This window comes from Phocoena sinus, chromosome 2, assembly GCF_008692025.1.
Source record: "Phocoena sinus isolate mPhoSin1 chromosome 2, mPhoSin1.pri, whole genome shotgun sequence".
Taxonomy (NCBI): domain Eukaryota; kingdom Metazoa; phylum Chordata; class Mammalia; order Artiodactyla; family Phocoenidae; genus Phocoena; species Phocoena sinus.
In genome coordinates this window covers 62856351-62881376 of record NC_045764.1, presented here as the reverse complement: position 1 = coordinate 62881376, position 25026 = coordinate 62856351, and the positions used below count along the sequence as shown (strand labels likewise).

The following is a 25026-nucleotide window of genomic DNA, read 5'->3' as shown; positions in this document are numbered from 1 at the left end:
TGTATCCAGTTCAGAGTTATTTAGAATGTGTTTCAAATTAGATTACTCTCCATTTTTGCATTAGGTCAGATTAACTGTAGATGATTGGAAAGGAAGTATTTAAAGAAGTTTTACGAAGGAGATACCCTGTTTAAAAAAAACTTGACAGTTTATTGTGATAAAACATTTTGTAGTCAGAACACTAGTAACGTACTGCTCATGGTAGAAAAGTGTGAACCATAACAATCAAAGAAGTATTGAATTACAGTGTAAAACTGTCACCATTCAGATCTTTGGATTCACCTCCAAGTTAATATTTGCATTATATTATCATTGAGCTTATATTTTCTTCAGTATAATATGCAAAAATGGAACTGAAAAAAACTCTTGTTTCAGAAATTCAGAAGACCCATCAAGTACTGAGTGAGATGTATTACTCTTAGGACAGTCTTCTGGCCACAAATAACAAAAAATTGCTTATAGATAAATATCTAAACATGAAGGTTTATATAATTAATAGAAATTCTATATAGTCAATATAAAAATTCTTATATTTTCTCATCTAGCAGAATGAAAACTGACCAATTCAGATTTTCCCTCTATTTTGATGTGTAATATAAGTATTGCTAATATTGTTGGCATGTTAACTATTATTAACATACTTTTTCTAAGAATTAGAGCATTTTCAGGTAACTGTTCATAACATTAGTGGTATTGTTTGTAGGTTATCAGATTGTACCTAGTCTCCTTGCTGATCACATGGAAATGATAAGGTATTAATATTATTTATTTATGACACTTTAAAAAGTGATACTAAAACATTTTTACAAAGGACAGATTTGAAATCATCTGAATATAAAATTTTTGAGAATGAAGCTGATCTTAAAAAACAGTGGAGATTTGATGTTATGCAAAGTCACTCAGAATCACTAATACTGAATTCCATCTTGGCCCACCCACCCTTCAAACCTGTAGGATTCTGAAAAGGATACAAACAAACAAAACACAAAAGCAAACCAAGGTACAAATAGCAAGTAGCAGTGACAAACCAGGGGTCACTTTAATAATAATACTCTTTTGTAGTCTCGCCTTCTAGTTGGGAAGATAGGCCCTTAAAAACAAAGTTAAATGCTGAGAAGAGCACATGTTGGGCAGGATAAAAGACTTTTTCAGAGAGAGTTGTCAGGGAAGGCCTCTGTAGAAGTGACAGTTGGGTTGAAACGTGAAGGATGAGAAAAAGCTAGCCCTGTGATAGTAGAGTGGTGTGGAGCTAGTGTTTGCACAGAGGGAGAGCAAATGCAAAGACTTCAGCACGGGAAAGAAAACTGCTTGTTCAAGAAATTGAATTATGTGGCCAGAGTTTATTGAGTTAGAAGGAGTGTGATGTAAGATTAGGCTGTAGAGAGGCAGGAACCAGATCCTGTAGCCCTTCTGAATGCTGTGGTAATGAATTTGGATTTTATATTAGCTGTAATAGGAAGCTGTTGAAAGATTAGGCAGAGAAGAAAGATGACCAAACTTGAGTTTTAAGATCATTTCACATGATTTTATACATAATTGTCAAAATGTGACTAAAAGTAAAAAAATAAGGTCCATATTTTATACATAACAATTTCTAAAATGTGACTGGTGAACACCGAGGTCCTAGATTTTAGCAGTTTGGGGGGAAATATTGTAAGCTTTTGAACTATGAATAGTTACTGTTTATTGAGGACCAAGTAATGAGGTGGGTGCTTTTACACATGTCTTCACAGAAATTTCCTTAAAAGGAAGCTATTATTTTTCCCATTTTATAGGGGAGAAAATTTTGGATACAGAGAGAAATTAACTAGCATAGCAGAGCTAGGATTCGAAACCATGTCTGCCTGACTGCATTTTACCAAAGTTTTTTTCCACTATGGCTGTTTTTGCGGGGGGAGGGCAAGAGGAGGAAGGCTGAAAATTGAAGAAAAGGAAAGCACTCTTACTATAATAAATGTTTATTGAATAAATTCACATATATTTCATTTTGAGGAGTGGTTGGGAAGGTAGATGCTGTAAATTAGAACAATCAAATGTTACCGATTAGGATATTATGATCTTGAAAAAGAATTTCTGATCCTGCTTTGATTAGAAGTTCACATTTGCTGTTTTTATGGTATATCTGTACCGTAAAAGTTTTTCAAAACATATGTGTTTGTCACACAGTTAAAATCATCCATATAATATTAACTACTAACCACTTATCTTACTTGAAATCCCCAGGAAAGGAGTTTTGCATGCTCAGTAGATGCAGTTTAGCGGAATTAGCTGTGTGAGGAGGAATTTGTGTGAGGCAGAGAGGGGAGCACTGATTGCTGTATAGCAAAACGGGGTAGAAAACATTTAACTCTAAAGTGTTGTTTGTTCTTCTTAATAGATAACATGAATGTATTTGTTTGAGCCCTTAGAATATTGAATTATTTGAACTTTCTGATTTTTAAATGTTTTAATTATAAATTGAGAACTAGAAGCAAGAGAGCCTGAGCTATATGGAGATACTGGACACCAAGAGCTCAGGAAGGATGAAATATAGGATTTAGAGACTGACTGGATGGGTTGGGATGATCAAAAGTAATGTTAAGGAGTAAAAGAAATATGAAGTCCTTCAACATTAGTCTCTTAGCTTATAGTGAAGAGATAATTTTCCTAGGATGAATAACATTCTACAGAATGCTTATATTTGTACGTATTTAAAAATGTTTGCTTACCCTTCTGTTCTGTATTTCTGCTACTGTCAATAACTTTGACCCTCTTTGGGCAATAAGACAGCTAGATATCATTTTATTTCTGCTAGTATTCATATACTCCGTGGTGTTTTGTTGGTTTTTTTTTTTTTTTTTTACTCTGGGTACAGTAAAATTTAGAATAATTATTGGCCACATAATTAAAGTGTGCAGTGAGTGTTATGATTTGTTGATATTTGGGGGTGGGGGGATTCCAACTGAAATGAGTTCCCTGTGGATATTTTCCTTTCACAAGATGGAATTCTGTCAAGAAGTGTGAAATATTCTATCAAAAAGTGAGGAATAGTCTATCAAGAAGTGAGAGCTATTCCATTAAGAAGTGAGAAATTTGCAGAGAACTGAGAACGTAGAAGAGATCAGATAGAATCATTAAGCCTATTTCAGAATAATTTGTACAGTGACTCTGGTTGTAGTAAACTAAAATTAAGCAAACTTAAGTGGATAGGGAATCGGGACCCTGGTGAGAAGTATAGGACAGTTTTTATACAAAGTCAGCCAGGGAGTGAGTGTCTGATAACTCTTCTACTGTGACAAAGGAAAAGTGGTTAAAGACAATGGTGGTGGATCTTTTGAAAAATAAACCTCTGTCCTCAACAAAGGATTAATCACCACCAACAACAAAAAATTTTTTATCATAGAATAAAAAGATGACAAGAAGAATGCATAAGCAAATGTTCATATTTTTAAAAGTGAATAATACAGAAATCCATGGAGTAAAAAGCCTTCTCCCTGTACACTCTCCATCAGCAGCTCAATCCTGTTACTCTCCCCAGGAGAAAACTCTGTTGACTTTTCTTCCAGACTTTGCCCTCTATATTTACATTTAATTATATGCATATACACACACACACACACACACATATATATATATACCTGTGTACATATATTTTAATGTAAGTGGGGTCATCTTATACACATTTTAAAACTTGAATGTTTTTTATTTAACAAATGTATGTATTTTGACAATCATTCAATCTAAGTATATGAATATACCCCAGACTTTTCATATTGTCCCCTCCTATGTACACTAAATACAAAGATGAAAATAGCTTTATTTCTGCTTAAAGAAACAATACTATTTTTAATGTAAAATATTCAGACAATACCAAAGATGAAAGAAATAGTTAAAAAGCAACTGAAATCTCACCACACTGAGATGATCCCCATTTTGGTGACTAGTTAAGCCTATCCCTTTAGGTATTCACACAAGTGTAAACATACACCCATATCTACCACATACATGTTTATAATATTTATCAGTGGATTACATACAAGCTGATTTTTATCACAAAATTGTTTTACTTGTGCTTGGGGATTTTTATCCTCCCTCCCTTTCCCTGCATCCCCCACCAGTCCCCTCCCATCTTTCCCCTCCCAGTGACAGGTCGTAACAACCTGGTGTATACTTTCCTATGTTTCTCAGTGCTCCTACAATCATATGCATATGCCTGCATTGTTCATTTTTCACAGAACTCATTTCAGATCAATTGAAACGTAGCTTACTCGTTTTTTGCTTGCTAAATATTCTAAGGCAGGAATCAGTAAACTACAGCCAATAGATCAAATCCATCCTGCTGTTTTTGTAAATAAAGTTTTATTGGAACACAGTTTCACCCATTTTTCTGTTGAGTGGTGTGACCTTTTAAATTTTTTATCTGTTATATGTGATATATTTTCTTCCAATCTGGTCTCTTTTGCTTTGTTATGGTATTTTGCCATACAAGAGTTTTTTTGTTTTGTTTTGTTTTTTAATTTAAACACAGTGAAGTAAAGCAAATCTATCTTTTCTAGCTTTAGGGTTTCCTATTTTGATTTAAAAGGTTGCCTAACTCCAGGGTACTCTCTCCCTGTATTTTCCTAAAACTTTTATGACTTAATTTTTTCATAAGTCTGGAACGTATTTTTCTATATGTATATGAGTGGTGGTGTAGTGTGGTTAAGATCACAGACTCCGGTTCTGTCATTTACTATATACCTGTGTGACCTTGGACAAGTTAATTAACATTTCTGTGCTTCAGTTTCCTTCTTTAAAACGGAAATAATAATAGTACCTATCTCATAAGGTAGTAGTGAAGATTGTGTGGTTAGTATGTAAATAATGTTTAGAACAGTGCCTGATACACAGAAACATGTGTCTATTATATGTTGTGAGTAGATGTCCCAGTTTTCTCCTCTATGGATAACTAGTTGCTCTAGTAACATTTGTTGAGTAATTCATCCTTTTCCCAAAATGCCATCTCTACTGCATATTAAGTTTCCAAATATATATAGCTCTATTTTGGGGCTCTGTAGCTTGTTACGTGGCTCTGTTTTACCCTGTTTCAGAACGTAGTGACTTAATTACTGTAGCTTTATAAATATTGGTAACTGATGAGTGCAGTTACTTTACTTTGTTCTTCTAAATTATTTTGACTCTTCTTGGCTTTCTTTGCTCTTCTATATAATTTTTTTAAAAAGCTCATCAAAATTAACAAAAACCCTGCTTGTTAGTAAGTTTTATTATGCAAGAGAGTGATATTAATTGCCTAGTATTGGAATGGAACCTGTGGTCTCATTAATACTTTAAGCAGTGGAAGTTTTTAGAAGTTATCTGGTTGTATAATCTAAAGATTGATACCATCCACTGTGCTAGGTGGGCACTGAGAATGTGGTGAATAAAAACACTGGAGAAAGATAGACTGTAACCCTGCAGTTCCCAAACTGTACCCTGAGATACCCCACAGCACCTCAGTGAACTTACAGGAATATTTCAGACTTTTTAGGGAAACATATCTGTTAGACACCATGTAAACTTCTAGGTCAAGGTAGTTCACAGTTCAACATTTAATTGTGCTGCTTTCATCTTGATGCTGCGATATCTTCTTGAAGTTGGGTTTTTGGTGGTCACTGTGATAAAAAGCAAGTATCATGCAGAAATGTGTGGAACAGGAAATGAGGATGGCAATATCCAATGGGATTTCAAGGCTTGAGAAGTTGTGCAAAGCCCAGTAGGTGCACACATCCCATAAGTAATTGTGATTACTGAAAGATGAAATTAAAATATTTTTCAATTTATGTGTATTATTTTTTCAAACGGGTACTAACTTGTTAAGACACAAGTATTTATTCATTCATTTGAACCTAACAACCAGAACTCTTAGGTATTTCTTTTAGCCTAAGGAATTCATGAAAAAAATTACTGAACAAATAAGGGTACCAGGAACCAAGAAAATTTGCGACTCTCTCTGCCTTAACAAGTTATTACAAACATTTAAAGATTAATACATTTGAAGTGCTATGTGGGTAGATTACTGTATGCCATGCCTGCTTGTAACAGGGCAAACTAATCTTGCCTGGGCTTTAGGGACAGATAGCTTTTCTGAGAAAGTGATCTTTAAGCTGAGCTTGAGGGAAGACTAGTTAATTGGAGAGGGGTGCCGGTGGGAATAGCTTGTGTGAAGAGGGCAGATGTTGTATGAGACTGACCGGAGCGCAGCATGCTTTACCGGATGAAGGAAGAGCGATTCAAGGGGAGGGGCCTGGAGAGTAGGCAGAGGCCAATCACAGAGTGATGCGGCAAGCCAGTTAAGGAGTTTATTTAGATTTTTTTTTTAATAAAAAGTAGTGGCAAGCCTTTGAGAGATTTTAAGTGAAAGAATATCTTAGGTCACCCCCTGCTGAGAGAATAAAATAAAAGATGATAAATGTAAATATTTAAGCAATGCTATATTCTAAGTATACTGAATGGATGGATATTTTTTGGTAAAATTTTGAAGTGCCTTGATTTTTCAAAGGCGTTTGTAAACTTTCATGAGTATAATTTTTTCTTAATTTTTTGAACACATATACTCTTTTGTTCATCTTGGTTGATATGACATAGGCTTTTTAAATGAAATAAAATCAAAATCGAACATTAAACTGTAAAATATTTATGTTGGTGTAATTTTTTGGTATTTTTTGTCAAATGGCAAAGACTTTGTCCAAATTTTAAAATTAATTTTATTTATTAATATAGTTAATGACTATTTTAAATTGTTAATTTGCATAATTTAACTGCCAATCTAATATATCTCTGAGTTTAAATTTGGGTGGTGTAATGAAGACTTAATAGTTATAAAGAAAAGGTATAAAGGTAATTTTTCTTATTTAACCATTTTTTACTGCCCTGAAGTTTATATTTTGATTTATTTTACTATAGTTCCAGTAAATTAATGCAGTATAAAAATTTTTATAGTAAGAAGAAGCAAATTACTGTAGGTTACTTCTGAAAAATTCCTAAAGCTCACTTTCAAGAGTTTTAGGACTTGAAGAATCAGTTTCATATTCATCAAATGGGGATTGAAACCCCTCGTGGTGTTTGGGAAAGGGTGCTTAGTCTATTTGGAATTTGTTTATCATTGTAAGTTTTGGAAAATGTTAAACCAAGTGAATATTATTTCCTTTCCTCTGCCAGTGTGTTTCATATTTATTTATAACTATTCTTTTATTAGGTAATAAAGAATTAGTGTCATACTTAAATTCATGATGTAAGTAACCTATAAATAAAGGGCTGTGTAGATGTATATTTGAAAAAGTCTTGGTTTCATTTGTTCATATGAAGAAATCTGATTCCAACTCGAGTTGTTCACAAAGGAGTTGATCAGTAGTTCTCGTGAAAAAAAGAGGTAAAACTAAGTTGGAAAGCTTTCCCTGGCTGAGAATATAGGGTTTATAGCAAATGTTTTCTTTAAATTATGTTTTTTCCATGTTCAAAGAACTGGCTGAAGACTTGGAAAAATTAACCTGATCCCTCCAGTGGTCTTTACATCAAAATGAATTCTAGATGAAGATTAAATATAGAACATGAAACCACAAAAGTACTAGCACAAAACAAAGCTGAATTTTAAAAAATATTCTTGCGATAAAGGAAACCTTTTTAAATGTAACAGATTTACTTTTATGTAGTTAAAATATATTTTCTTATAACAAAAAATCATAATATCAAAGTAGAAAAAAGAACATTTACAAAATTTGATAGCTATGTCCAAAAATTGCTTTTAGTCAATAGGATGAATAATCCACTAGAAAAATGGACAAAGGGTGTGTATAGTGAATTTATGAAAGAAATACAGCTGGTAAACATAGAAGAGATACCGTATTAACAAAGAATCATTTCAATTTTCTACCTCCTTTACATTCTGTAGAAAATTTCACTTTGAATACCGTAATTTTAAATATTTCTAAATCCCATTTAGGGTTTGAAATAAAACTTTTACTAGATAGTCATATCATCTAACAAGGTTGGATTATCTCTGCTAGCAGGGTCTTTTTTCCTAATGTTCTTCTAAATGGGTCAAATTTTGATTTTCTAATAAAATAGATTTTATTTATTATATATTCATAGTGAAATGACTGTATTTGTATCATACCTAAGGGGGAAACCACTTAAGAATAATTTTTGGACATGTTGTATTTTCTTACAGCAGTAGTAGAGGAAAGTTTTGCTTAACTTTGTTCTTTTTCTTTATTATTTTTGCAGGATCCAGCATTCGGACATTCACTCCATTTTATTTTTTGGTGGAACCAGTGGATACCCTCTCAATTAGAGGCTCTTCTGGTATACTAAACTGTTCAGCGTATTCTGAGCCTTCTCCAAAAATTGAATGGAAAAAAGATGGAACTTTTTTAAACTTAGTGTCAGACGATCGACGCCAGCTTCTCCCAGATGGATCTTTATTTATTAGCAATGTGGTGCATTCCAAACACAATAAACCTGATGAAGGTTATTATCAGTGTGTGGCCACTGTTGAGAGTCTTGGAACTATTGTCAGCAGAACAGCCAAGCTCACAGTAGCAGGTAAGTTTTGTTGAGTAATTTATTTGTATTTTCAAATTTTTTATAAAGGGTAAATCTTGATGAAAGCAGCATTATCTTAGAGTGTTCATTAAACTGGTTACAGCAAATACACTCCTTTAACGAGTATCTATTGAGCATATACCAGGTGTATAGGATTATGCTAGGACTTGATCAGTGCTGTAGGGATTAAACTATAGCACTTTTCCATTTTCTAATGGTTTAGATGCCTTAAAGTTGCTATCAGAAGTACTGAGCCAGGTCTTTTTATCTTTTTAACTTGGAAATGGCGAAAGAAGTTGTGCAGGAAAATTGTCACTTTGATTGTGAACTTTTACCTTACCGCATAACCATTTAGCATGATTTTGTAAAACTTGTAGTATAGTCAGTCTTGGTTCTTTATGCCTTAACCAAGGAAATGACATTGAATTGGATTATTTAAAAATCTGTAGGATACCATGCTCTGAAACGGGAGAGGCCACCGTAGTGGGGAGCCCGCTCACCGCAATGAAGAGTGGCCCACACTCACCGCAACTAGAGAAGGCCCACCAAAAATTAAAAATTAAAAAAAAAACCTGTAGGATATATATGTATATATATAAAGAGCAGAAGGTTGTAAAGAGAAAAATTCACTCTCTTAGCGCATTCCTGTTTGAAAAATGTTGGAAAGTGTAAGAACAATTAAAGATCTAGAAAGATAAGCTGTGGTTCCTAAAGAGATCATACTGTTTGCAGTAGATATTATAGTCCTCAGATCAGTGTTTTTACACTTGAGAACCAGATGAAGTAAGTTTCTGTTAAGGGTCAGATTGTACAAAAATTGTTTTATCTTTAAGTTTTATATTTATTCTCACCTTGGTGAAATGCTAACATGTGAACAAAGAATATGACTGAGACAGTAGTTTCCCATCTTGTTCCCACTCTTGGATCATGGCTCCCCACCTCCTGCTCACTACAGGTTGTATTTGCTTGTTCATTCAGAGTGTGATGGCTCTTTTTCTCTTTGCAGCCAAATACTCAAAAGTTGAATTTGAGTGTGATGTACAGCCACTGTAATTATTTCATAATCACAGATTGAGGATGGAAAAATAAAAGGAGAAAAGAATCAGGCCTTTTGACAGTTTGCCTTTTCTCTTTTTTCTTTCTTCTCTTTCTTTCAAAAATCTTTTTGCCATACTTTCTCCAAAATGTTGATAAATAAGTTAGCATTATGACTGACTGCCCCTATAATGTCACTTAGGTCAGCTTTTGTTTATCATTCACGTTCTTAAGCTGGGCTTTTAATCTTAACTCCTTCCTCTCAGCTGTCCCCCACGTCCAATCACCAAATCCAGTGAATTCTGCTTCCTAATTCCTCTGTACTTGATCCACATGCTCCTTCCTGAGGCTTCTCCTGGTCATCCCTCATCACAACCTTGTAACTGTCTGCCACCTCATTTTTTCCCTCCTCCAACCCAGTCTCCACTCTGTGGTCAGAGCACTCTTTCTCACCCTTCAGTGGCTCTCCAGTAAACAACATCAAGTTAATGTCTAAACTCTTTAACAGGCCTGTTGCGTCCTTTCATGAGCTGACCTCCACTTCTCCAGCTTCATTCCTAACACTCCGTTCTGCTTCTGCCCCTGCCCCCTACCACCATCACCACCCTCACCTCATTTTAGGCTCTGGCAGTACTGAATGTTTTCACTTCCCTTTCATCCTCTGCCTCTGGCCTTTGTTCACAGCTTCCTCACTGCCTATTAATCCTGTCCTCCACCTTTTCTTCTCTTTCTTCTCCTCTGCTAGGTTTGTTCATCATTCCTTTTAGCTTTCATATCCTTTAGGAAACATTTTTGACCTTATATCTAAGTAAATAGGCAATTTTAATACAAAACCCAAGTTCTTTGGCTGCAAACAACATTCTGTAGATTTGTTTAACGTGCTCTTGGCCTGGGTATCAGGAGGAAATAATATCTAAGCTAAGACATGAGTAGAAGTTCTTCTTAATAGTTGCATAGTATCCATTGTATTTGTATATATTGTGATTTATCTAAAAATTCCCTTTTTGATGAATAGTTAATGGATAAAAATTGTTTGATCTTATAGACAGTAGTATAGTGAACAAACTTGCAAATCTTTATTTCTATAGAATAGAATAGGACTGGAGATGGGGGGAATGAGGGCATGAAGAGGGTGGGAAAGGGGTGGGTACAAGGAACGGGAATGACTACAAGTGAATTCAAAGTTTCTTTGGGGGATGGTGAAAATGTTCTAAAATTAGATGATAGTGATGGTTGCACAACTCTGCATATACTAAAGACCATTGAATTGTGCACTTTAAATGGTAGCCTTTATCATATCAATTGTACCTCAGTAAAACTATTTTTAAAAAAATGCTGCCAAAAAAGAATACGCTCCTGCTAAATTGCCATTCTGAAAAACTATTGGTTAGAGTTCTTTGTTTGCAAGCAATAGAAACTGACTCCGGCTAAGTCAGACAAGAAGGGGAATTTTTGAAAGCACACTAAGTAGATAGCTCATAGAATTAAATGTGACAGGTCTTTTTCTCTGGGCTGTCTCATATCTCCACAGCAGAAATTTTTCTTTTACTGCCTGGGCAGTCCCCTGGCTGTGGGTGTTTTGTGCCCAAAGGTGGGGTAACTGGGTAGTCTAAATACAAACACTGTTAATCCCTTCTTGTCAATCCCATGCCTCACTCCCACTCTCTCTTTTCTCCTGCAATTCTCCAAAGACAGCAGGACAAACTGGCCTCCTACTTGTGAGCAAAAGAAGCTGCAGCATTTTCTGCCTCGATATGTCAGTTACTAGTTCCTCCATCTGCTTTCCCTATCCGGAAACTTTTTGAAATCTCTTGTCTGCCAACTTCCCATATGTTGTTGTGGGTTTATATTTTAAAAAATTACTCATTTTCATGAGAGCACAGGAGGGAGAATATTTTGACTTTTTAAAAATAGAATTAGTTCTTGGTTTTATTTGATTCCTTTTTTCCTCTACTTTATTAGTTTCTGTTTATCTTTGTTAATTCTTGCTTCTAATTTTCCAATTTCTGAAAAGTAGATATTTGGTTAATTTTATCTTTATTTCTTTCCTTCAAAAATCCCCTTGAAATAAAAAATAAGAAAAAATTTGTAGCAGAGCTACACAACCTGTGTGTCATTTCCATATAGACTAATTGACTATCATAGAACTAGAAAACCTGGAATTTTGTTTCTCATTATTTAATGTTTGCTAGTCTTTGAAGAAACATTTTGTTGTGTTCTGAGCATATCAGAGTCACTTAAAAATTTTTTTTTATTTTTATACAATTTTTAAAGGTTACTTGCCATTTACAGTTACTATAAAATTATTGGCTATATTCTTCATGTTGTGCAATACATCATCGAGCCTATCTTATACCCAATAGTTTGTACCTTCCACTCCCCCTCCCATGTGTCCCCACCCCACTTTCCCCCACGTTAACCACTAGTTTTTTCTGTATATCTGCTCTTTTTTTTTTTTAAGAAAAAAAGATAATTTAGGTTTTATTATAAGAAGAAGTTCTGCTCATCTAAGGCACCTTTAGAAATGAATAGTCAGCCCACAGATTAGGGAAAATATTCACAGTATATGCTTAAAAAAGAACTCATGGCTGCAATATATTTTTAATAACTACTACAAACCAACAATAAAAAGAAAAACAACCCTATTTTTTTTTTTTTTTTTTGCGGTACGCGGGCCTCTCACTGTTATGGCCTCTCCTGTTGCGGATCACAGGCTCCGGACGCACAGGCTCAGCGGCCATGGCTCACGGGCCCAGCCGCTCCACGGCATGTGGGATCTTCCCGGACCGGGGTCACGAACCCGTGTCCCCTGCATTGGCAGGCGGACTCTCAATCACTGCACCACCAGGGAAGCCCCAACCCTATTTTTTAATGGGCAAAAGACTTGAACAGACATTTAATAAGAAAATGTAGGTATAGCTGATATCACATGTAAAGATGCTCAAAATCATTAATCATTAGGAAAATGCAAATTAAAACCACAATGGGGTACCATTTCACACCTGTTAGAGTGGCTAAAAGTCAAAAAGTATGCCAGTACCAAATGAGGATGTGGAGCAGTTGATCCTTGTATATCTGCTCTTAACCATTACGTTCTGTGGCGTCTACAAAGTATTTATGACTACATTTTTTTGGTTAATATTCTATTTTGAAATAATTTTAAATTTGTGGAATTGTCATAAGAATGAAACCAAGAAATCTCATATATTCTTCAATCAGATTACCCGATTGTTAACGTTTTACCACATCTGCTTATCACCTAATATGCACATACCCACATAAAATTTTTTCTTAACCATTAAGAGTAAGTTGCATATGTTACCCCAACCTAAATACTTCTGTGTGTATTTCCTAAAAACAAGGACCTCTTCCTAAGTAAACATCCATCAATATTAGGAAATTAACCTTAATAAAATACTATCATTTAATCCATAGATACAATTCATATTTCATTGGTTGTCTCAATAATGTTCTTTGTAGCAGAAAAAAACAAAAGCAGAAACTTTGCCCCATCATCCCCCTTCCTTTCTGGTCCAGGGTTACAAGTTTTACTTAGTAGTTCTCTCCTTAGATTCTTACGATCTCAAACCATTCTTCAGTTTATCCTTGTCTCATTTCAGATTTTCTAATTTTCCTCCATGAATAGATTCAGATTTTGCATTTTGGGGAGAAATATCACAGAAGTGATGCTGTATTATTAGTGCATCATACCAGGAAGCATGTGGTGTTTTGTTCCATTACTGGTGATGTTAACTTTTATTACTTGGTTAAGATTGTCAGTACTATGTTTCTCTACTCTAAAGTTAATAAATATTTTGTACTTTTATTAATTAGTAATAAGTATTTTGGGAAGAAGTAATTTGATACTCCATAAATATCCTATCCTTCATCCAACTTTCACTTACTAGTTTTAGCATCCATTCTTGATTCTTCCTGCATTAATGTTCATTATCCCAGATCTAGCCAGAGAAAACTCCTTTTGATCTGACTTCTGTGTCCTTTTGATATGTCCCTGTTATCCTTTAGACTTCCTTACTTTCTCTCACAAGATTTTCCAGACTCATATTGTTCTTTCCCTACTCCAGTCCTAGAATCAGCCATTTCTCCAAGCTGCATGTGGAGAATAGTATTTAGAAATCATGATTAGGTCACCGTATGTACACATTGCTACTGAAGTGACATTGATTCTGGGCTCTCTGGACAGTTAGTATGCGTGTGTGTGTGTATCTGTAATAACTGTATATGAAATGTATATATATTTCATATATATGAAATGTATATATATATGCGTAAGCATATACATTTATATCCAGATATACATCTATCTATATACATCTATAGTTTTATAAAACTGTTAAGTTTACACTGATACCTCTGTTCTAGTGCAATACCATGGGATTTATTCTACCCTTCTGCTTTTAATATTTGTACCTTGCTTCTTCAACTGTGAGGAATCTGACTTCAGTTATTCCTAGTACATTTATTTACTTGATCTGTATCCCTGTATGTAGCCAATATCCTGACCCATGGACCTTCTTGACCCTGGTTCCACTACACATGTGGCCACACAGGCTGACTTGCTCCTGGTTCCTATGACTACATTTTAAAGTAATATTTAACTACTTTTTATTTTCTCGTTTTCTTTATTGTCTAGGTCTTCCAAGATTTTCCAGCCAACCAGAACCTTCTTCGGTTTATGTTGGGAACAGTGCAATTCTGAATTGTGAAGTTAATGCAGATTTGGTCCCATTTGTGAGGTGGGAACAGAACAGACAGCCTCTTCTTCTGGATGATAGACTTACCAAACTTCCAAGTGGAACACTAGTTATCAGCAACGCAACTGAAGGAGATGGGGGACTCTATCGCTGCATAGTTGAAAGTGGTGGGCCACCAAAGTATAGTGATGAAGTTGAATTAAAAGTTTTTCCAGGTATTAGTTTATTATCAGCACTGACGGTTTTATGTTTATTAATGGATAAAAATTGTTCTGTTAGAATTTTTTTAATAAACACTGTTACAGGTGTGGAGTGAGATATTAATGTCAGCATAAAGAGTTTCAGTTTCTTACAGGAAGACAAAAGAAGAAAACATACCAGACAGATTTTTAGCAAATGTGTTGGTCAGTAAGAATTTACCAAGCAGTAAAGTATGTTCAGTATCTGTGGTGTTTTTCGTGGCCAAAGAAACATTAGCTCTGTGTCTTTTGTCAAACCTCTATCTTCTGCTCTCTCCCCCAACAGCATACTTTTTATAGTTCTCTTACCTCCCTGTAATAAGGTTGTCTTTATAGTTCTCTTACCTCCCTGTAATAGGGTTGTTTTTATAGTTAAGTCTTTTTACTTGTCAGAATCAGAGACTCACTCAGGCTGGTTCATATAAGGGATGGGCAGAGTAGTAACTGTTAGTACAGCATCTCTAGAGACACTGGTGAGCAAGAGTTCTTGGATCTTTGTGATGCTCCCCCATTTTAATGAATGCTCCTCTTTCTGTCTTTCCTTCTCTTTGTGGGTTCTCATTCTTTCTGCCCTTACTGGCTTTCCTCATAATCTGTTTTGTGCATCTTTTCTCAGCTCTGTAACTTCTGCTTTCTCGTGATGTCCTCTCACTTGTGGCTCATCATAGTCCCTCTACCCTCTTGGTGTTTCATGACCTTTCAGCTTCTGTTCCCACTGCTACATGCCTTATTCTTTCCATATTTCTCATTTCAAATCTGAGTTGGACCATCCCTACATTGTTTGGACAGTTTTTATATATAACCATTTTGTAGGCATGTTTTTAGCCTATGGATTGGCTTGCAAAGGGAGGCCAATGTTATCCAATGTTATGAGCAGCCACTCTTGAGAGTATTCCTAATGGGCCTTGAACTGATTTTTTAAAATGCAGTTTCTTCCTTTGTCATCGTCGTTCTTGCTCGTATCATTCCTATCCCAGTGTATTCTCAGCTCAGCAGCCACAGTTATCTTTTAAGATGTTTATTAGATCATGTCACATCTTTGCGTAAAACCTCCTAATGGTTTCCCATCTCAGAGCAAATGTTAAAAGTCCTTGGCCTGTAAGGTTTTGTATAACCTTAATGCCACCTCCCTCCCCCATCTCTCTTCTTACATCTCATACCCTTCTCTCCCTCACTCTGTGATTGTTGCCACCTTATGTTTTTAGAACACTCCAAACATGCTCTTGCTTTAGGGTCTTTATACTTACCATTTTCTCTGCCTGGAATCCTCTTCCCTCAGATATCTCTGCCTGACTCACTGTCTTATCTCTCTGCTCAAATATCACTTTATCAGTGAAGCTTTCTTTGACCACTGTTTAAAACAACAGTTTTCCATTTGTGCCCCAGCGCTTTCTCCTTCCCCCTTCATTTTACTTGAGAACATATCACCAGCTGACATACCATGTCTTTTATTTGTTGTCTCTCTCCCCTTATTAGTATGTAAGCTCAACTAGGGCAGGGAATTTTATCTGCTGCCAAGAATGGTAACTGGCACATAGAAGCCAATAAATATTTGTTCAGATTTGTTTGTTTTGATCAAAATTTGATTAATTCTAGGTAAATAGTTCAAGGTGAAAGAGAACTATTGCTATATAGCGATGTCTTCCTGCCTACTTCCTGACTTGCTTTTATGTGACAGAGGGCATATTTGATAGCAGAGAGGTCATATTTTTTTCTCTAAATCTGTGGTAGCAGTCAAGCAAATCCTAAAACCAGATTCAAGTAAATAAGATTCTTGGTGTCAAAAGGATGAGCCACCATGAAATATCTGAAACAAAAAGTACAGAATGTTTTGTTTACTTAACGGAGAGCTATGCTTGTAAAGCATAGTCGTCTTGAATAATGCAAACTGCTAATCTCCTATAAAATTTTTGGGAAGACATTGTTCTTGGTGTGTTGGTTAGGAGGCTGGGATGGGTTGATGTCAGTAATAGAAGCATGTTTTATGGTTGGTTACAGAGATGAGAGCAGTGTCAGCCTTAGAAGCAAGGGATTCCACCACTGAATGGCTGACTTTTAAAGGCATTGGTTAAACTCATTGGTTGGCTTTCAAAGGCATGTTCACTGAAGCGAGTTGTACTGAACTATTAGACAGTGTTTACTTGTTACCATAGCTACAGAACTGTCATCGATTGGTTACATAACTTTAAGGCCAGCTCTGGTGGTTGTTACCATGGCTATAGAACATCTTTTTCTAAGAGTATGGGGATAAGAGTCACATCTCTTTGCCCGAGAACAGTCTTTTTTCTCAAAACTTAACATTAGAAATAGCACCCCCATCTAGTAGAGAACCCTATCTTCTACCCCACGAGTATGGCCTTTTCATATACTCATAAGAGGGCAGCTGTATGAAGTGAATACACGTATAGTGGTAGCCTGTTAGTTGCACCATTATAAAATCAAAGGTTTGACAGTCTAAGTGAGAAAGTCAAAGCGATGAAGATCAAAGATTTTCAGAAGTAACACACAGGTGTAGGGAAGGAAAAGAAACCACCTATGGTATCCCTGTGAGTGGGGAGGATACTGCTAAGGGTCCTGAGCTTGATCAGTCTTTTTTCTGTTTGTACCACTCATGAAGCATTTACTTTATGTTACCTTTTAAAATGAAGGGGATTCATGTCAGATCTCACTCAGATGACCAGTAAGCACATTGAAAGCAGGAGCTATAACTTATACATCTTTAAGGCCCCCAGAGAGCCTAGCACAAAGTTTTGCACATGGAAATTATTAAGAAATGTTTGCTAATTTAAATGGAATTTTCTTGTCACTTTTGCTTAAACTATTTTGTTGTATAAAGCCACACAGACTGAATAGGAATTTGCCATTCTTTATCATTAAAGTGGTAAAGTGCTTTCTTAATTATTGTCTTTTGTTTAATTTTTTTTTTTTAGATCCTGAGGTTACATCAAACTTGGTATTTTTGAAACAACCTTCTTCCTTAGTCAGAGTCATTGGTCAGAGTGCAGTGTTACCATGTGTTGCTTCAGGACTTCCTACTCCAAACATTAGATGGATGAAAAATGAGGAAGCGCTTGACACAGAAAGGTAAAAATGTCTGCCTAAAAGCCTTTTCAGCCTTAGTGTGAGACTTGGTCTGATCTTATTTGGGACTCTTGATTAATTTTAAAACGATTATATCTTTCATTTTTATTTAACTATATCATGATGCTCATTTATCATTCTTGAAATATGTTTATATTGCTGTATATGATTAGGATGTTTAAAGAAAAAAATGCTTTTAAGATATTAAGGGATAATTATTCCATTGTTTTTTTCTGAGCTGCAGTACACTTAAATTCAGGCCTTAGGACCTCCTTCCCTAAATTGTTGCAAGAGTTTCTGATCCTGACTACCTGAGACGTCTCACTTACTCTCATGTGCATTTTGTCGATAGTAGTTTTTTCCTTTACTTAAACAATAAAAGAAAATGTATTCCTCATTCTTTTGTTTTTGCCTTTTAAAATCATACCAGCTTCCTTGAATGATCACAAATTTTTCATTTTACACACCAGCCTTTTCTGTTGACATCAGCCACCTGTCATCTCTCCCAACCCCCCTCCTTACTTCCTTAGGTAATGGATACTTTTCTCAGTTGTATTTTGGTAAGAGAACTGAGGTGGTGGTGGTGGTGGTAGTTAGGTATGTTTTGTTTACAAAACAAAGTCATTTTGTGCATTGTACGATGTTTAGTAACATCCCTGGCCTTTGCCCATGAGATGCAATAGCACTCCCAAGCTGTGACAACCAAAAATGTTTCTAGATATTGCCAGATGTCTCTTGGGGAACAAAATTGTCCCCAGTTGAGAAGCAATGTCCTAGAGCAGTGCTTTCCAATAGAAGTGTGATGTAAACCACATATATAATATTAAAATTTCTAGTATACACACACTACTAAATATACTAATTTATGCAGTGTACAGGTGAAAGGGAAATTTAGTTCTACCAAAACAGTGAAGTTTGTGTTTCATGCTGCTTCAACTTTTACATTTAAATAAAAATTAAATAAAATTAAAATTCTGTTCCTGAGTCAGTCTGGCCACATTTCAAGTGTCAGTAGCCACATGTGGCTAGTCGCTATTGATTTGGACAGAGCAAGTATAGAGCTTCGCAGTTGAGTAATTCAGAGTAAGCAGATAATCTTAATTTGTGTCGTTCAGTAAACAAGACATGGAAAGGGATATCTGACTAGTCAGCTTGGTGATCAACCTTTACTGATCAGTGGGGATGCTAGAATACAATCAGATTGTTCCTCGCATGTTCCATTAGCAAAACTGATAGTATCATCTTTAGTATCATCTGATTTCTTGCTGAACACCCATGCAGGCACCAACTTCTGCCTGTATTTTACTTCCTTTTTTCCCCACTCTTTTTCCCAGCTAAATATTATGCAAAGAATTTCTAAGACTTCAAAGGAATTATTTTAAACTTACGCTACCTGAAACATAAGGAACCTTAAAATAGGGGATACAAATTTCAAGCTCTTAGAGTAGAAATTTTAATTGGCTGCATGTTAGAACAAAGTATCAGGAATGGGAAAGCTGAGCTAGGTTATTTTTAAAACTTTTATATTTCATAATCATAGAAGTACATTCTGAAGATAAATAATGATATAAGAGTTTGATTTCTTAAGTAAGAAATAAAAGTGAGAATTTCTGTGATTCTTATTTGTTTCTACAGTAATTATTCAACAAATATTTATTGAATGCTGATTACGTTAGGCCCTATTCTAGCAGGGAATAGAGTAGTGAACCAAATAGAGGTTTTTGCTCTCACGGAGCTTGTATTCCAGTGCTGAAGAGTCAGGCAATAATCATATGAACATATGAAATTTTAGTTTACGATAAGTGCTATGAAGAAAATTAAGGCAAATTTAGTAATTTCCTAGTAATATTACTTTGAATTTTAAGGATAAATAGGAGACATAAGATTGAGTAGACTGTTTCCAACCTTGAGTTCTGTAGGCTTCTGAATACTTGCGTTATATGGTAGAAAAGTCTGAGAAGCATTGCTTTGATATATCACTGTCTCAGGAAGCTTCAGAAGAATATAAGAGCAGGACAGTGTTGGTGTTGTTCACATTGATGTTTCCAGACCCTAGCACAGTGCTTGGCATATAATTGGGTAAGGATAGTGGTGACCAATATATTTTGGTTGAATATCTGAATGTAGTATAGGAAAATGTAAGTAGATGAATGGAACACAAGAGTGCTTCAGGTTAGATGCAGGTAATTACTCAAAATATCTCTGTTTCTCCCAGGGCCTTATGAGATATATAGATGGACCTTAGTTAATAAATTGTTTAGACTTCAAATTAGAAAGAAATTTAGAAATGGAAAGAAAAAAGTGGCTAGAAATCCAGGTAGTAACTGGGCTGGGTCTAGTAAAAAAAAAATCTTAAATTATTGGACATCCTTCTCTATCGTTAATTTTAAGACCTCTTTGAAAATGAATATTTTAAAACATTTCCATGGCTTTTATAAATGTCTTAAGAATTGATATATTTACTTAATCTTTTGATCAGATTTGTTCCGATTCAAACCAAACATAGGTATTGAAGTGGAGGTGGTGGTGGAAATGTATCCCATTCATTGAGTAGTTTTGTTTGAAAGGGGGAGAATTTAGAAAATACAGATGCCAAAGTGCAAGGTGACTGACAGCAAAATGTAATTTAGTAATTAAATAATGTTATGTTTTAGTGGAATGATAGATTAGAACCCAGCTGCAAAAGAACAGGTTATAGTTATAAAGATGCTTAATGTTATTACAATTGACAATAGTAGAAAAATTAGAGTATTTAAAAAACAAGTAGAGGACTTCCATTTCTGGGAAGATTGAGTAGTATTTTTCTGTATTCTTCCTGCTAATTACAACTAAAAACTCTAGCCATTATATGTAAAACAAACATAAGAAGACTCTGAAAGATGGAGAGAGGAAGATTGACTGGCTAGGGGCTTTTAGACCGAAGGACCACCATGATGGTGTGTTCCCTGGTTTTTGTTTTTGCCTCATATGTCCCAGCTTGCGCTGAAGAAGCTGATAACTTGGAAACACCACTAGGCATAAAAAGAAAAGCTCTACCAAAAGTGTGCTCTCTCTAGCCAAAAGACCAGGAAAGAGGCAGCCTGGCAAGATAAAAACTTAGACTATAATCACTCCTACTCCAGCCATACACCACATAAGAAACTGTGGCCCCATCCTCTCCCATGCCAGCAAAGGCCAAGTGGGAGGCCTAGACTTCCACCCTCACCAGGTTGTAATGAGGTCTCCCATCCTCCCTGCTATATGGTGTCAGAGGCTAAGTAGAGAGCCAAGATTTTCATCCCCACTGGGAAGTATTGAGGCCCCCACCCCTGCTGTATCAGTGGAGACACACGGGGAGCCTGGACTTTTATCCCACCTGGCAATAAGAGACACTCCTTCCCAACTTCCCTTTTCCACTGGAGTGGTATCAGAGGAGGCCTGTGGAGAGTCAGGACTTTCAGCACCATGTAGCATTGACACCCTCTCTTCATGGTATCATTGGATGCCATGTGGGGAACAGTAATGAGTTACTGTTACTGCACCCAGCCAGGGGGGCAGTATCAGTGGAAGCCTGGTGAGGAGCCAGAACTCCCAACCCTGCTAAGGGGTAAAGAGGAGTCCCTACTTCACCCTCAGGTATCAGTGGAGACTGAGTGTAGAACCTGGACTTCTACCTCCACCTGACATAATGAGGTGGCACCTCCCCTTTCCTCTGGGTGTCAGAAGAAGCCAGCTGAAAACAAAAGGTTTAGTAAGATCCAGAGTCTTATAATATGATGCCCCAAATATCCAGATTTCAGTTGAAAATCACCCATTCATACCAAGAACAAGGAAAATCTCAAAAGAGAAAAGACAGTCAATTGATGCCAACACTGAGATGACAGGTCTTTGAATTACCTGACAGAGATTTTTAAAGCACCCTTAGGGTAGGTTTATTCCTAGGTATATTATTCTTTTTGTTGCAGTGATAAATGGGAGTGTTTCCTTAATTTCTCTTTCTGATTTTTCATTGTTAGTGTATAGGAATGCAAGAGATTTCTGTGCATTAATTTTGTATCCTGCTACATTCATTGATTAGCTCTAGTAGTTTTCTGGTGGCATCTTTAGGATTTTCTATGTATAGTATCATGTCATCTGCAAACACTGACAGTCTTACTTCTTTTCCAATTTGGATTTCTTTTATCTCTTTTTCTTCTCTGATTGCTGTGGCTAAAACTTCCAAAACTATGTCGAATAATAGTGGTGAGAGTGGGCACCCTTGTATTGTTCCTGATCTTAGAGGAGGCAAAAGACCTGTATGCAGAAAACTATAAGACACTGATGAAAGAAATCAAAGATGATACAAACAGATGGAAAGATATACCATGTTCTTGGATTGGAAGAATCAACATTGTGAAAATGACTATACTACCCAAAGCAATCTACAGATTCATTGCAATCCCTATCAAATTACTGATGGCATTTTTCACAGAACTAGAACAAAAAATTTTACAATTCGTATGGAAACACAAAAGACCACGGATAGCCAAAGCAATGTTGAGAAAGAAAAATGGAGCTGGAGGAATCGGACTCCCTGACTTCAGACTGTACTACAAAGCTACAGTAATCAAGACAGTATGGTACTGGCACAAAAACAGAAATATAGATCAGTGGAACAAGATCGAAAACCCAGAGACAAACCCACACACATATGGTCACCTTATCTTTGACAAAGGAGGCAAGAATATACAATAGAGAAATGGCAGCCTCTTCCATAAGTGGTGCTGGGAAAACTGGACAGCTACATGTAAGAGAATGAAATTAGAACACTTCCTAACACCATACACAAAAATAAACTCAAAATGGATTAAAGACTGAAATGTACGGCCAGACACTATCAAACTCTTAGAGGAAATTGTAGGCAGAACACTCTTTGACATAAACCACAGCAAGATCTTTTTTGACCCACTTCCTAGAGTAACGGAAATAGAAACAAAAACAAATGGGACTTAATAAAATTTAAAAGCTTTTGCACAGCAAAGGAAACCATAAACAAGACAAAAAGACAACCCTCAGAATGGGAGAAGATATTGCAAATGAAACAACAAAGGATTAATCTCCAAAACGTACAAGCAGCTCATGCAGCTCAGTATCGCAGAAACAACCCAATCCAAAAATGGGCAGAAGACCTAAATAAACATTTCTCCAAAGTAGACATACAGGTTGCCAATAAACACATGAAAAGATGCTAAACATCAATAATCATTAGAGAAATGCAAATCAAAACTACAATGAGGTATCACCTCACACCGGTCAGAATGGCCATCATCAAAAAATCTGCAAACAGTAAACGCTGGATAGGGTGCAGAGAAAAGGGAACCCTCTTGCACTATTGGTGGGAATGTAAATTGATACAGCCACTATGGAGAACAGTATGGAGGTTCCTTAAAAAACTAAAAATAGAACTACCATATGACCGAGCGATCCCACTACTGGGCATATACCATAATTCAAAGAATTACATGTACCACAGTGTTCATTGCAGCACTGCTTACAATAGCCAGGACATGGAAGCATGTCCATCGACAGATGAATGGATAAAGATGATGTGGAACATATATACAATGGAATATTACTCAGCCATAAAAAGGAACGAAATTGAATTATTTGTAATGAGGTGGATGGACCTAGAGTCTGTCATACAGAGTGAAGTAAGTCAGAAAGATAAAACCAAATACTGTATGCTAACGCACATATATGGAATCTAAAAAAACGGTATTGATGAACCTAGTTGCAGGGCAGGAATAAAGATGCAGATGTAGAAACGGACTTGAGGACCTGGGATGGGGGGGCAGGGGGGAAGCTGGGATGAACTGAGAGAGTAGCATTGACATATATACACTATCAAATGTGAAATGGATGGCTAGTGGGAAGCAGCTGCACAGCACAGGGAGATCAGCTTGATGCTTTGTGATGATCTAGAGGGGTGTGATAGGGAGGGTGGGAGGGAGGCTCAAGGGAGGGGGTTATGGGGATATATGTATACATATAGCTGATTCACTTTGTTGTACAACAGACACTAACACAACATTGTAAAGCATTTATACTCCAATAAAGATATATTTTAAAAAGATTTTTAACAGTCATCATTAAAATGCTTCAACAGGGAATTATGAACACACATGAAACAAATGGAAAAATAGAGTATCTCAGCAGATAAATAGAAAGTCTCTTCAAAAAGAAAGAGAAGACTTAAAGGAGAACTAAATGGAAAATTTTGAACAAAGACAATAACCAAAATAAAGAAAAACTCAATAGATGAGCTCAGCAAGAGACTGATGGGACAGAGGAAAGAATCAGTGAACCGGAAAAAAAAGGGAGAAGACACAAATGATCGGTATTAGGACTGAACCAGGAATGCCACTACAGACCCTCGCAAACATCAAAAGGATAATAAGGGAATACTATACACAACTATACATCACGTAAGTTTGATGACTTAGACAAACCATATCCTCTAAAACACAAACTACCACATCTAACCCAATGTGAAATAGATAAATTGAGTAACCCTCTTACTCTTAAGTAGATTAAATTTGTAATTTTAAACCCCCCCAAAAGTCTGCAAGTCCATATAGTTTTATTGGAGAATTCTACCAGTGTTAAAGAATTAAAACCAATTCTACACAATCTTTCCAGAAAATAGAAGAGAAGGAATTGAAGCTATTATTACCCTGTTAACAAAACCAGAGAAAGATAGTACAAAAAGGGAACACAACAGACTAGTATCCCCCATGAATATGAACATAAAAATTCTTAACAAAATATTAGCAAATAGAATTCAGCAATAAATAAAAAGTTATATGTTCTGTAAGTGTGGTTTGTTCCAGGGATGCAAGGCTGACTTAGTATCCCCGAATTAATCAGTACAATCCACCAGAATTAAAGAAAAAAAGGAAAAACCTAAACCTGATCAGATTAATCAGTGGAGAAAAAGCTGCTGACAAAATTCAACACCCATTCATTATGTTAAAAAAAAAACCCTTAGAAAAATAACTTCAGAGCATCCACAGAAACCTACAACTAACATTATACTTAATGGCAAACAACAGTACTTCCCCATCAAGATGAGGAACCAGTTAAGGAAGTTCACCATCACAGTGCTAGAAGTTCTAGCCAGTTCAATAAGACAAAAAAAGGTATATAGATCAGAAAGGAAGGCATATAACAGTCCCTATATGCACATATGTCTATGTAGAAAATCCTAAGGAATCCACAAAACTTACAACTAAGAAGTGAGTTCAATAATGTCACAAGATACAAGATAAACATAAAAATCAGTTGTATTTCTGTATTCTAGCAATGAACATGTGAACACAAATTGCAAATACAGTAGCATTTGCAGTCACTCACATCTTAAGTGTAAATTAACAAAACTT

General features: G+C 35.9%; 1 protein-coding gene across 5 annotated transcripts in view; it reads left to right on the top strand.

Annotated features, from left to right (window-relative positions):
• NEO1 (neogenin 1) overlaps window positions 1-25026 on the top strand; it is a 243043-nt gene that overhangs the window by 61242 nt on the left and 156775 nt on the right. For all 5 annotated transcript variants that reach the window (XM_032622728.1, XM_032622724.1, XM_032622723.1 and 2 more), the window contains exons 2-4: window positions 8242-8559; window positions 14249-14524; window positions 17479-17632. In XM_032622728.1, coding sequence (XP_032478619.1) covers window positions 8242-8559; window positions 14249-14524; window positions 17479-17632 — 748 coding nt within the window. The remainder of the gene's footprint in view (window positions 1-8241; window positions 8560-14248; window positions 14525-17478; window positions 17633-25026) is intronic.